The sequence below is a fragment of the Moschus berezovskii genome, chromosome 10 (genome assembly GCF_049115385.1).
Source record: "Moschus berezovskii isolate FMDL1 chromosome 10, NW_MosBer_1.0, whole genome shotgun sequence".
NCBI classification, from domain to species: Eukaryota; Metazoa; Chordata; class Mammalia; order Artiodactyla; family Moschidae; genus Moschus; species Moschus berezovskii.
The window spans coordinates 19,767,035-19,779,182 of record NC_142469.1 but is presented as its reverse complement, the minus strand read 5'-3'; the positions used below and the strand labels follow the sequence as shown (position 1 = coordinate 19,779,182).

General features: G+C 40.8%; 1 protein-coding gene across 5 annotated transcripts in view; it reads right to left on the bottom strand.

The window, feature by feature from the left end:
- MYO6 (myosin VI) overlaps positions 1-12,148 on the bottom strand; it is a 161,734-nt gene that overhangs the window by 90,661 nt on the left and 58,925 nt on the right. For all 5 annotated transcript variants that reach the window (XM_088840546.1, XM_055433863.2, XM_055433864.2 and 2 more), the window contains exons 2-4: positions 10,276-10,417; positions 4,338-4,407; positions 1,051-1,124 (exon numbers count right to left, since the gene is read on the bottom strand). In XM_088840546.1, the coding sequence (XP_088696672.1) occupies positions 1,051-1,124; positions 4,338-4,407; positions 10,276-10,392 (261 nt within the window). In that variant the 5' untranslated portion in view covers positions 10,393-10,417. The remainder of the gene's footprint in view (positions 1-1,050; positions 1,125-4,337; positions 4,408-10,275; positions 10,418-12,148) is intronic.

Here is a 12,148-nt window from a genome sequence, read left to right as displayed (position 1 = left end):
TGAAGAGTCCCATCTTTATAACAGGAGAGCTACAGCAGGGTAATTTATCTCCAGCCAACAAAGGAACCTATAACTAGAATAAAACCTCATACACGCCCAATGAATCATGATAATTAAAACATACCATTTAAGCATTCATCTGAATGCTTTGGTGCAAACCCTATTTAATACATTAGAAGCACTGTCTTTCATTTTTAAATATCCTGGGCTTTTAAGGAAAGTTATCTCTTTGGAATCAAATATTGCAACTGTTCAGGCTCATGATCAGCATTTCAGTGTTCCTGAAACGTCCTCACATACTGCCTTCTAGTCTAATTTACATTTTTTGCCATCCAAATTTTTAATTTCATTATGTATGCCTTAAGTCTGACTTAAATGTTTTGCAGAACAATGTGGAAAGTGCATTAATTAAACAGATCTATAGATACATGCCATAAAAATCAAAGTTCAAAATAATTAGTGCTTTTTTAAATAACCAAATTGGGTGGATTTAAGGAGATCAGTCCTGGGTGTTCATTGGAAGGACTGATGCTAAAGCTGAAACTCCAATACTTTGGCCACCTCATGCAAAGAGTTGACTCACTGGAAAAAACTCTGATGCTGGGAGGGATTGGGGGCGGGAGGAGAAGGGGACGACAGAGAATGAGATGGCTGGATGGCACCACCGACTCGATGGATGTGAGTTTGAGTGAACTCCGGGAGTTGGTGATGGACAGGGAGGCCTGGCGTGCTGCGATTAAAGGGGTCGCAAAGAGTCGAACACAATTGAGCAACTGAACTGAAGGCTGAAAGATATTAGATGATGCCCTGAATTCATTATTTCATTCCACAAATATTTCTTAAGTATGATATACCATGCCTGTTCTCAGCCCTGGAATTAAGAGCAGTAAATTATGAAAAAATCCTCATCCTCATGGAGCTCAGGCTCCATTCAATAGGCCCAGATCAAGTATGACCTCCTGGTAAGAAAATTTCAAGCTCAACAAAATCAAACAGAAGTATGTAAAATAATAATCCCCACAAAACTTAAACCACAGGTAAAATACTTACATAAATTCTGTCTTTACTGTATCGAACTTTGATATTATGGAGTAGTGTGGCTTCATTTAAATACATTAATGAACCTGAGATGGAAATTTTGTAAATCATTAGATATCTGAAGAAAAAAAGCAAAATAAAACAATGCCATCTTAATCTGAATCACTCGGACCCAAGCTAAAATTCACCTGTTAGGTTAAATTTAATTCCATCTTTTCCCTGGTACCTGTAAACTCCAGAAGCCGATTTAAAATATAACTAGCTTACATACATGTTATAAGAGGAGTGTCTCCAGTGAGTATCAGGTGAATACACAAGCTAGCAGGGCTTCCCTGGTAGCTCAGCTAGCAAAGACTCCACCTGCAATGCAGGAGACCCTGGATCGATCCCTGGGTCAGGAAGATCCCCTGGAGAAGAGACAGGCTACCCACTCCAGTAATCTTGGGCTTTCCTGGTGGCTCAGTTGATAAGGAACCTGCAGCAACCCAGTCCAGTATTCCTGCCTGGAGAACTCCCATGGACAGAGGAGCCTGGCAGGCTACAATCCACTGGGTTGCAAAGAGTCGGGCACGACTGAGTGACTAAGCACATACACGCCATAATGAAGGTTGGCTAAAAAATAAGGCACGATTCAAGTGGGAAGACAGTACTACTTCAGACAATGCTGATTTTTAAAATATTTATTGTTTGTCTAGATGGTGGCATCAGGTCTTAGCTGTGGCCTGCTGGATCTAGTTCCCTGAGCAGGGAGAGAACCCAGGCTTCCTGCACTGTCATGTGGAGTCCTAGCCACCGGACCACCAGCGAAGTCACAGACAGTGCTGATTTTTACACATTTTTTACACAACAAAGATTAGTGGATGACACTAATTCAATCTGATGTTCAGAATTTTACAAAAAATAAAAAAGGTGAAATTCTAGAATGTGAAGGGAACAGGTCATTCAGTCATTACCTCACAACTGATACGACAAAATAAGAATACTGGAGAAAGTATGTGTGTTTTAAACTAGAACAGCAGCATCAGGGTTGAAATCCTGTCTTTCTGACGTCTGTTTCTGACACACTTGATTCTCCCAGCCTGATTTACTGCCCCAGCCCATAGTTGGCTGAGCTCCACTTTCACGTTTCCACCACACGCTCAGGCAGACAAGCCCACTCTTACCCCATTCACTCCGTTTCCACCGTCAGCACCACCACTCCCTATTCATCTGTTCTGCAAGCCGAGTGGATACGAGGATCCTCCTCTCCCCTTCCGTGCTGTGAACTCACTTCCAAGTCCTTACACATGTAACAAACTGGAGCACAGCACCCGCCTCATGGTAGGCACTGAGAATTAACACAGTCTGAGCCTCTGAAATGGCTCCCCTTTCTTTCCAGTTCCACAGTCCCGAATCCAGTGCAGGTCTCATAGCCGCTTCTGTAATCACAGGAGCCTCCCGCCTGTCTACTGCCTCAGCCCCTCTCCTCTCTAAGCCTGACTGCTCACGGCACTCATCTAATCACACTCGTGGTGGCTTAGTCGCTAAGTCAAGTCCGACTCTTTGTGACTACATGGGCTGTAGCCTGCCAGGCTCCTCTGTTTGTGGAATTTTCCAGGCCAGAGTACTGGAGCGGGTTGTCACTTCCTTCTCCAGGGGATCTTGGCAACCCAGGGTTCAAATCTGGGTCTCCTGCATCTCCTGCATTGCAGACGGAATCTTTCCTGATGAGCCACTAGGGAAGCTGATATCTACACTAGAGCCCTGACTAAATCTCTTTCTTCTTCATAAAACATCAGTGGGTCTTCATCAACTATCAAAGTCCATATTCAAGTCCAGTACTCAAGGCCCTTGGTAAACTGACACTTGACCGACCTTTTCATATAATTTTCCATAATTCTCTTTATTATGGTCTAACTTGCAGGCAGACTAAACCATTTATCAAACTCAAATATCATGCCTCTGCATCTCTGTGTCAAAAATCTACCTGTCCTTTATGGTCAGTTCAAAGATGACCCCTCAAATAACACCTCCCCATCCTCACTACCGCACCACCACTCGGACCACTTTCTCCTTTTTCACGGTGCTTACCACAGAACGCCAGAAAACACTGTCCTGATACACGAAAAGGACCACTACCAATTCTGAATACCCTAGCAAGTTAAAACAGAAAAGAGTTTTCTCTCTCATTTTAGATACAGCAGAATCTCATTCCTTTCTGTTGCTGGGGTTCTGACTGCTAATCAGAAAAATAGTATCCCATCAGACAAATTCTCTAGCAATTCTGGAATGGAGGGGAGCTCCACGTTTATTTTCCCCCAGTCTCTTACACCTAAGAACAGATACCATTTACTGAGAGGCTGTCAGAAGTCAGGCACGGCACCAAGCATTTGATATGTATCATCTCTAAGGATGAAACAGAATCATTATTACTACCATTCTACAGAGAAGCCCAAAGGAGAGACAGAAACAGCCCACAGGCACTCAGCTTCCTAACTGCACAGTCAGAATCCGGGTGCTGGACGCCCACCGTCACTCTTGTATTCCGAGTCATAGATGGGAATCCTGCAGGCTTGCTCAAATGTGAACTCCAGAGAAAACCAGCAAGGACAAAACACATTCCTTACCTCTCTTCTTTAAATGGTTTTCAAAGTCAGATACTTTTAATGAAACCCATAACAACTGGACATGGTTCTTAAATCTTGCCACATAAAAAACAAAAGATGATTACTGCTTCATTTTGACAATGTAAGAATATACACGGCCTACTGCTCTGGATATAGTACTTTCCAGCCAAACATTCCAAGGCAGTTATAAGTCAAAATAATGCTGCACTTTAATATATTGTTCTGAAATCAATTTTTCAATTAGTATTTATTGCACAGCATTTTTTAATGTTTTTTCTTTCAAACAGAGGCATTAAATGGCTGCTTTTGACTCAACTTTCAAATTATTGAACCACATACACCAAAAAAAAAAAAACCTGATTCCAGATGAGGTTCAAAATAACTCTTCCAAAAAAATAAAAAACCCATGAGATCTTTAGTTCAGGCTTCAGAGTAAATAAATTAATCCCATTCCCTGTATTTACACAACTGAGATGACACTACAAAGACATTCAAGAGGCTTCCTTCACCAAACTCCATGTGTGAGAGACCAGTGCGTCTACGACTGGGCGGCTCCTCCATTCACAGAAACCTTCCCATCAACCCTTTCTTCTCAACCAGGACAGTGTGCCCTGTAATACAATCACTCATATAGTTTTGGAAGGAACAGCTTCCTCTTCTATGATGAGAACTACTTTTTAAACTGATACTTACAGTTATCTTCCACATCTTTTTTACTGTCCTCTTCTGCAGGGAACACTTGGTTTATAAGAGCCAAAAATGTCTAAAAAACAAAACAAGAGCTTATTAAACCAGAAGCTTATAAATGGTAAAGATAAAGGAGCTTAATTGTCTGCATACATTGAAATAATGGTAATAATATGCTCTTTATTAAGATGTAATACCAGATTCAACAAGTCATTAACACAAAAGCAGGATAACTTCAGTCAAATATTATCCATTCCTATGAACACGAAATCAATAATAGAAATCAATAAAAAAAAATCCTGTGCTCTAACACCGAGTAGCACAAAACAAGAAGTACATTAATATTAACATATTGCATAGTACATTACACAGGCATGCTTTTCAATAACTTTTCAAAAAATAAAAATTTTTGTTTTGTTTTTTGTTTTTTTTCAAAAAATAAAAATTTTAATGTTATATATACCACAGTTTTGTTTTAAAAAAGTAACAGCCAATCAATCAAACACACCAACAGACTATAATTTAATTAATGCTACTGTCTGAGTAAAATACATTAGAGACAAATTCCTATACAGGAATGTGTCAAAAATACACAGTATCCAAAACTATTAGGTACATAAAATTACAGTTATCTATGAATAAGTTTGGGTTTACTATATCACTTAAATGCTATGGCAGAAACTCTAGAATTAAGATAGTATCTTGTAAGAGAGAAAGAATGATCTCAAATTACATCTAAAGAGAATTAAATTTTCTCCATGCCATTGTAATAGTTGCTTATACATTTCTATTTCTCAAACAACTACAATTACTCTTATGGTTGAAGTTCCAAACCATCCATATCAAATAAATCTCTAACGAAAAGCTGCTCAATGATTTTAGAATAGTATGTATAAATTCTATATATGAATATATATGCAAGAGTATAAGACAAGGCTGCTGCTACAGTTTACAGAGTAAACTTTAAATCCAGTCAGTTCAGTTCAGTCAGTTCAGTCGCTCAGTCGTGTCCGACTCTCCGTGACCCCATGAATCACAGCGCGCCAGGCCTCCCTATCCATCACCAACTCCCGGAGTTCACTCAAACCCATGTCCATCGATTCAGTGATGCCATCCAGCCATCGCATCCGCTGTCGTCCCCTTCTCCTCCTGCCCCCAATGCCTCCCAGCATCAGGGTCTTTCCAATGAGTCAACTCTTCGCATCAGGTGGCCAAACTATTGGAGTTTCAGCCTCAACATCAGTCCTTCCAATGAATACCCAGGACTGATCTCCTTTAGAATGGACTGACTGAATCTCCTTGCAGTCCAAGGGACTCACAAGAGTCTTCTCCAACAACACAGTTCAAAAGCATCAATTCTTCAGCGCTCAGCTTTCTTGATAGTCCAACTCTCACATCCATACATACATGACCACTGGAAAAACCATAGCCTTGAGTAGACGGACCTTGGTTGGCAAAGTAATGTCTCTGTTTTTTAATATGCTATCTAGGTTGGTCATCACTTTCCTTCCAAGGAGTAAGCGTCTTTTAATTTCATTGCTTCAATCACCATCTGCAGTGATTTTAGAGCCCAGAAAAATGAAGTCTGACACTGTTTCCACTGTTTTTCCATCTATTTCCCATGAAGTGATGGGACCAGATGCCATGATCTTTGTTTTCTGAATGTTGAGCTTTAAGCCAACTTTTTCACTCTCCTCTTTCACTTTCATCAAGAGGCTTTTGAGTTCCTCTTCACTTTCTGCCATGAGGGTGGTGTCATCTGCATATCTGAGGTTATTGATATTTCTCCCAGCAGTCTTGATTCCAGCTTGTGCTTCTTCCAGCCCAGCGTTCCTCATGATGTACTCTGCATATAAGTTAAATAAGCAGGGTGACAATATACAGCCTTGACGAACTCCTTTTCCTATTTGGAACCGGTCTGTTGTTCCATGTCCAGTTCTGACTGTTGCTTCCTGACCTGCATACAGATTTCTCAAGAGGCAGGTCAGGTGGTCTGGTATTCCCATCTCTTTCAGAATTTTCCACAGTTTATTGTGATCCACACAGTCAAAGGCTTTGGCATAGTCAATAAAGCAGAAATAGATGTTTTTCTGGAACTCTCTTGCTCTTTCCATGATCCAGCCTGTAGTGAGCCCTTAAAGCCACTTTCTCTCCATCTTGTTTCATCCCCCAAATGACCACCAGCCTCCACCTTCTTCCTTCTTCCCCCCTTTACCACTACTCAGTTAGAAAGAAGAAATTTGTTTCATTAAGGCAGTTGTTTTCTCTCAGAGGGAGGAGGCTTTTTCTCCTCTCAAGAGACTGCAGTAAACACCTACCACTCAGCAAACACAGTGCATCCAGTTCCACAAAAACATGGACAAAGGAAACCACCCCCGTGCTTGAGAAGATTACAGTCAAGTAGGAGGGGAGAAATGTAAACCAACATCTCCAACGAAGTGTTAAGGGAGGTTAAGAATGTATACCGCTCCTCAAAGCAAAGAGTAATCAACAGTAAACTTGACTGCATGGGAGGAGCAGGAAGAGACAGAGCATCTGTGGGAAAACTCCAGAAAGGAGGTGACCTCAGTCAGTCCTGAGAGATGGATCAGTGTTTGCTAAGCACAGGGCTGTGGAGAGCGGTATTCCAGGCAAAAGGAGTACTGTGAGCAGAGACACACAGCACCACCTGGACCCCTGAGGACCGAGGGTGAAGGCTGCAAGAAGAAGAGAAAGACACACAAGACCAAGGGTACAGCAAGAGTGTGAGGGGGAGACTGCTGGCCGACAGAAGACAAGCCTAGCAGTGCAGACTGGGGAAAGGAAAGGTAGACCCTTAAAGGCCGTGTGTTCAGGGCTTTAGTCTGAAGGCCAGCAAGCTGCAAATATGGAACATGAAGTCAACTGAGAGGTTCAAGATGGCATTTTTAACAGAATAAAAGATATCAGAAAATATCAGAATGCATCACACATGAAAGAGATGTTTCATTTGAATACACACCACGTGTTGTTGATATGTAATATCTATGTTATCAGTACACACACACGCACACGCATGAATAATACACCTACCTAACGCGATTTAAAATCTATTTCTTACTATGTGCCACAACTGAAAAACTTTAAAAGGCACTGCTATCCTTGAGTGCCTTACCTCTTCCATGCTTCTACTGTATCAGCAAAAAGATCTGTTTAACTTGTCCACTGCCTTCTGTACTTTCTTAATTTTCAAATGCTGATGATCCTTACTCCACGGATCATCCACACAACAGGCTGCTTCTCTTACAGATATTTTTAACCACATGGTTGTCATGACACTTTATAATTTATTAAGACTCTGACCAGAAAGTAGGGAGAAGAGGAATTAAAAGAAATCACTGAGAATTTGTTCACTTTCAAAAAAATCTGGTGGAAAGAAACTTCAACTTTAGTTATAAACAATCTATCATCCATAAGGTTTCTATGACTCCACAATTTAAATGTGAAGTGTTTGAATTGATTCTATGTGTTACCTGATACTAATAAAGGCATAGCAGAAAGCACATAAAATATTTAAAATATAAAAAAGTATATACCCATAAAGCAAGTTTCTTCCATCCTTGAACTGAATACTTATGGATACAATAGAATACATATTAATATAACAGAATATAACGAGGAAATGTACTTTTCATTTCATTTTGTTGTTTTGATTTACTGTGCTGACAAAATATGTTAAAAAATAAAAAAAGACTTTGAAGGACAAAGAAAGGCTCACGACATTTCTGTCACTTCCCCCAAATACGCTACTCTGGCATACTGATAAGCTTGAGTTAAAAGCACTTGAGAAACAGCAGCTGTAACAAGTGCACTCTGACCCTTTTTATTCCTGAAAGCAAGCGATAAAACTCCCACTTGAAAGGTCCCTCCCTCTACCAGGGGGAAAGAGACATGCTTATCACCGGGGGAGGGAATGGAGGCCAAGAGAAATCTGTGCAGAAAAACCCTGTCTTGTCAGACTAACCCCGGCCCTCCCTGCCACTTCCACAAATCACCACCCTTAGCCCAAAAGCCCCTGCCTTATCAATTCCTCTCAAATTTATTGTTTCTTTGTCTAAAAGACATAAAAGTCTCCTGGTCTGGTTACTTCTTTAATTCTTCATTCTCTTGTGAAGGCTGCTATGTTCATGTAAAAATGTGATAGAAGTTGTATGCGTTCCTACTGTGAATCTGTCTTATGTCAATTTAATTTTCAGGCCCAGAGACCCAAAAGAGTAGAGGAAAATTTTTCCTCCCCAACAACTTCAAATATATACAAATAATTGAGTTTATTTTTAAAATTCGTTCTTTTTTAGAACATGTACTGCAATGTTAAGTATAAACAGGTACTTGTTAATAAGAGGAAAAACTAGAAACACTGTCTTTTCTTTCCTGAGGGTATCTTTAATTGGCCTCCTCTAACATGGCACATTATATATTATGCATTTAGGTTCCTGGGTTGTTTACAGTAACAGAATAGTTTTCTCTGTGAACAGACCTCATGAGAGATCTACCTTGTTTTTCTAAGGTTCCCAGAAGGATGGCAGTCATATGGCATTAGTTAACCATGTATCAGTAGAATATAAATTATTCATGAACACCGGCAGAGTCTAAAGTAAACAGAAATGATATCAACAAATTTAAGTTAGAAGTCCTATTTAACAGGAATATTTATTAAACTAAGAAGAGTGAACCTCTCCCACAAAACAGGCCCTACACTCTCCATGAAAAATGAAGACTCCAGGTCACTTTTCCCCCAGACTTTGATTTTGTTATGCTATCTAGCCTGTGTCTAAGCCTAAAAGGAAACATACTGTGTGTACAAAGCTGAAATATGCTTTTACATTTTAAAAATGCCATTACAACAAGAAATAAGACTAGATGGTTATGTTTAAGACTTAAGTACAAGATCTTTACTTAATAGGAATATTTTTATTCTAATTACATAATAAATTAACTTAAAAAAAAGCTTTTAAAAAATAATTACAGAATGGATAAACAACAAGGTTCTACTGCATAGCACAGAGAAATATATTCAATCTCCTATGATAAACCATAATGGAAAAGAATATAAAAAAGAATGTACATATATGTATAACTTAATCACTTCGTTGTACAGCAGAAATTAACACATTGTAAATCAACTATATTTCAATTTAAAATGATTTTAAAAATTATTCAAAAGCTAAAGCAAACAGCAAAATTTCTTATCATTCACTTTTCATATTTTTACTTGGTAACAGGTTGACTATATCACAGATACATAGTCATAACTTCAGTTATATGGCATCAGGGATAAAAATATTATTGTTTATATTTTATTATGTAGCTATTTCTTCTTAAGAATATGTTAGTTTTTTTTTTTTTTTCGCTCAGTCCGACTCTCCGCGACCCCATGAATCACAGCACGCCAGGCCTCCCTGTCCATCACCAACTCCTGGAGTTCACTCAAACTCATGTCCACAGAGTCGATGATGCCATCCAGCCATCTCATTCTCGGTCGTCCCCTTCTCCTCCCGCCCCCAACCTTTCCCAGCATCAGAGTCTTTTCCAGTGACTCAACCCATCGCATGACGTGGCCAAAGTATTGGAGTTTCAGCTTTAGCATCAGTCCTTCCAATGAACACAAAGGATTGATCTCCTTTAGAATGGACTGGTTGGATCTCCTTGCAGTACAAGGGACTCTCAAGAGTCTTCTCCAACACCACATATGTTACTTACAGGCTCACTAAATTACTATCTGATTTTAGGAAGGGATATCATTTTCCCCCCGGGGGTCTGTACCTCTAATTCAATCAAATGACTCAGTAGAAAACTATCATTCACTCCCCAGAAAACTGCTTCCCTTTATCTGAGTTTAAAAAAAAAAAACAAAAAACACCTATTTCATTAAAAAGGGAGACACCTAAGAAGTGAGACTCTGAAATCGTTCTGAGAAACTTCTTACCTTGCCTGTTTGGCCCAGGGGCTCAATGGTTAAGCTGTCAGGGCCAATATCCACGATGTTACCCATCTGAAACCCCTCTGTGGGGTGCGGGGCCCACACGGGCCTTCCGTCCTCCATTTTCCAAAGGTGCTACCACGACCTCCTGTTTCAAAGGAACAAAGTAGCATGAATCACTTTAGAGTTTTTTTTAAAATAACAGTCCTTCTTTAACACGTAAATCACAATTCACAGAAAGACACGAGCCCCCCCCCCAAACAGGTAATCCCCGCCCCACCCTTTACCAACTGCATGGAAGGACCCAGCAGAGGCTGCTCCACCCAAGGGGAACACCTACTCTGCCACTGCCTTCCTTTGACGGTGACTGCAAGCAGGACAAACAGACAGCAACAGCCACGGTGTTCACCCCCTGCCCACTCTCAGTTACACTAGCACCTCCTCACTCATCGACACCTACAGATGCGTGTGCCCACACTCTCCTTCCGTGTGGCGTTCTCAAATCTGCGATGGCCCCCGTGGAGTCTTCACCAGGCCTAGTCCCTCATGAAGGATAAGGATGTCTGCTAACTGTTGGCAAGTCGGCAGAGTGCTTGCTGGTTAATGTCTTCCAGGCCACGGTTACATGACGGGATCTGCTGTCCGCAAAGCAGTCAATGTGATGGTGGTGGTAGTGGTTTAGTCACTAAGTCGTGTCCAAATCTTGTGACCCCATAGACTGTAGCCCACCAGGCTCCACTGTCCATGGGATTTTCCAGGCAAGAATGCTGGAGTGGGTTGCCATTTCCTTCTCCAAGTGTGATCATATTTAAGTGCAATTCACAGTTAAGAAACTTGAACTGAGGATTCTCCATAGAAGTGAAAGAGTAACAATGCTTCAGATCTGGATGACCACAGCTACGTCTACACACCTTCCCTAAATAATCATATCCAATCCCAGGGCTTTAAATAGAATCTATATGTAAGTGATGGGCTTCCTTGGTGCCTTAGTGGTAAAGAATCAGCCTGCCAGTGCAGGAGACATGAGTGTGATCCCTGTCGGGAAAACCCCCTGGAGAAGAAAATGGCAACCCACTCCAGTATTCTTGCCTGGGAAATCCCATGGACGGAGGAGCCTGGTGGGCTACAGTCCATGGGGTCCCAAAAGAGTCGGATACGATTTAGCCACTAAACAACAACAGTTACGTGTAAGTGATGCCCAAATTTACACCTCCAGTCTGTAACACCACTGAATACTCAGGAATTTGCCTGCATACTGGACACCACCTTATGGAGATATCTAATAGATGTAACATTGTCATTAGTACTGTGTTATTACTCCGTTCCACTACATTCCTTATGTCAGTAAAGGCACCAACAACACTCAGTTCAACCTGGAGTCATCCTCAGTTCTTTCAGCTCCTTCCAAATCCTTATTACCCCCTAATCCTACAGGCTCTACCTCCAATAGGTACCTCAAATCCACCCACTTCTCTGTAGCTCCTCTGCCACCGTGGTTAAAACCAACATGCCTTTTACCAGGACTCCTGTAATTAACTTAGTTGCCTACTTCTACTCTTGCCAATACTCACAGATCACCAGAAATTCTATTGAAAGTTAAGTCTGATCATGATACACTGGTTGCATCAGGGCATGGTCCTCTTGTGACCCCAAGGCCCAGCATGAAGCAGGCAACTCAACATTCACTGAGAGAATGAAAGAATTATTCACACAGTTTGGTAGCCTAGGAGAAATTGAAAGGTCTTAAAGTCTAGGTTTGAAATGAAGCTCCACCACTGTCTGACTAGCTCTTAAGTAAGTTAGTTAATCTCTCTGATCATTATCTTCATCCTTACCCATAAGTGATAATATCACTTACTTTACAGAATTGCTATGAGGA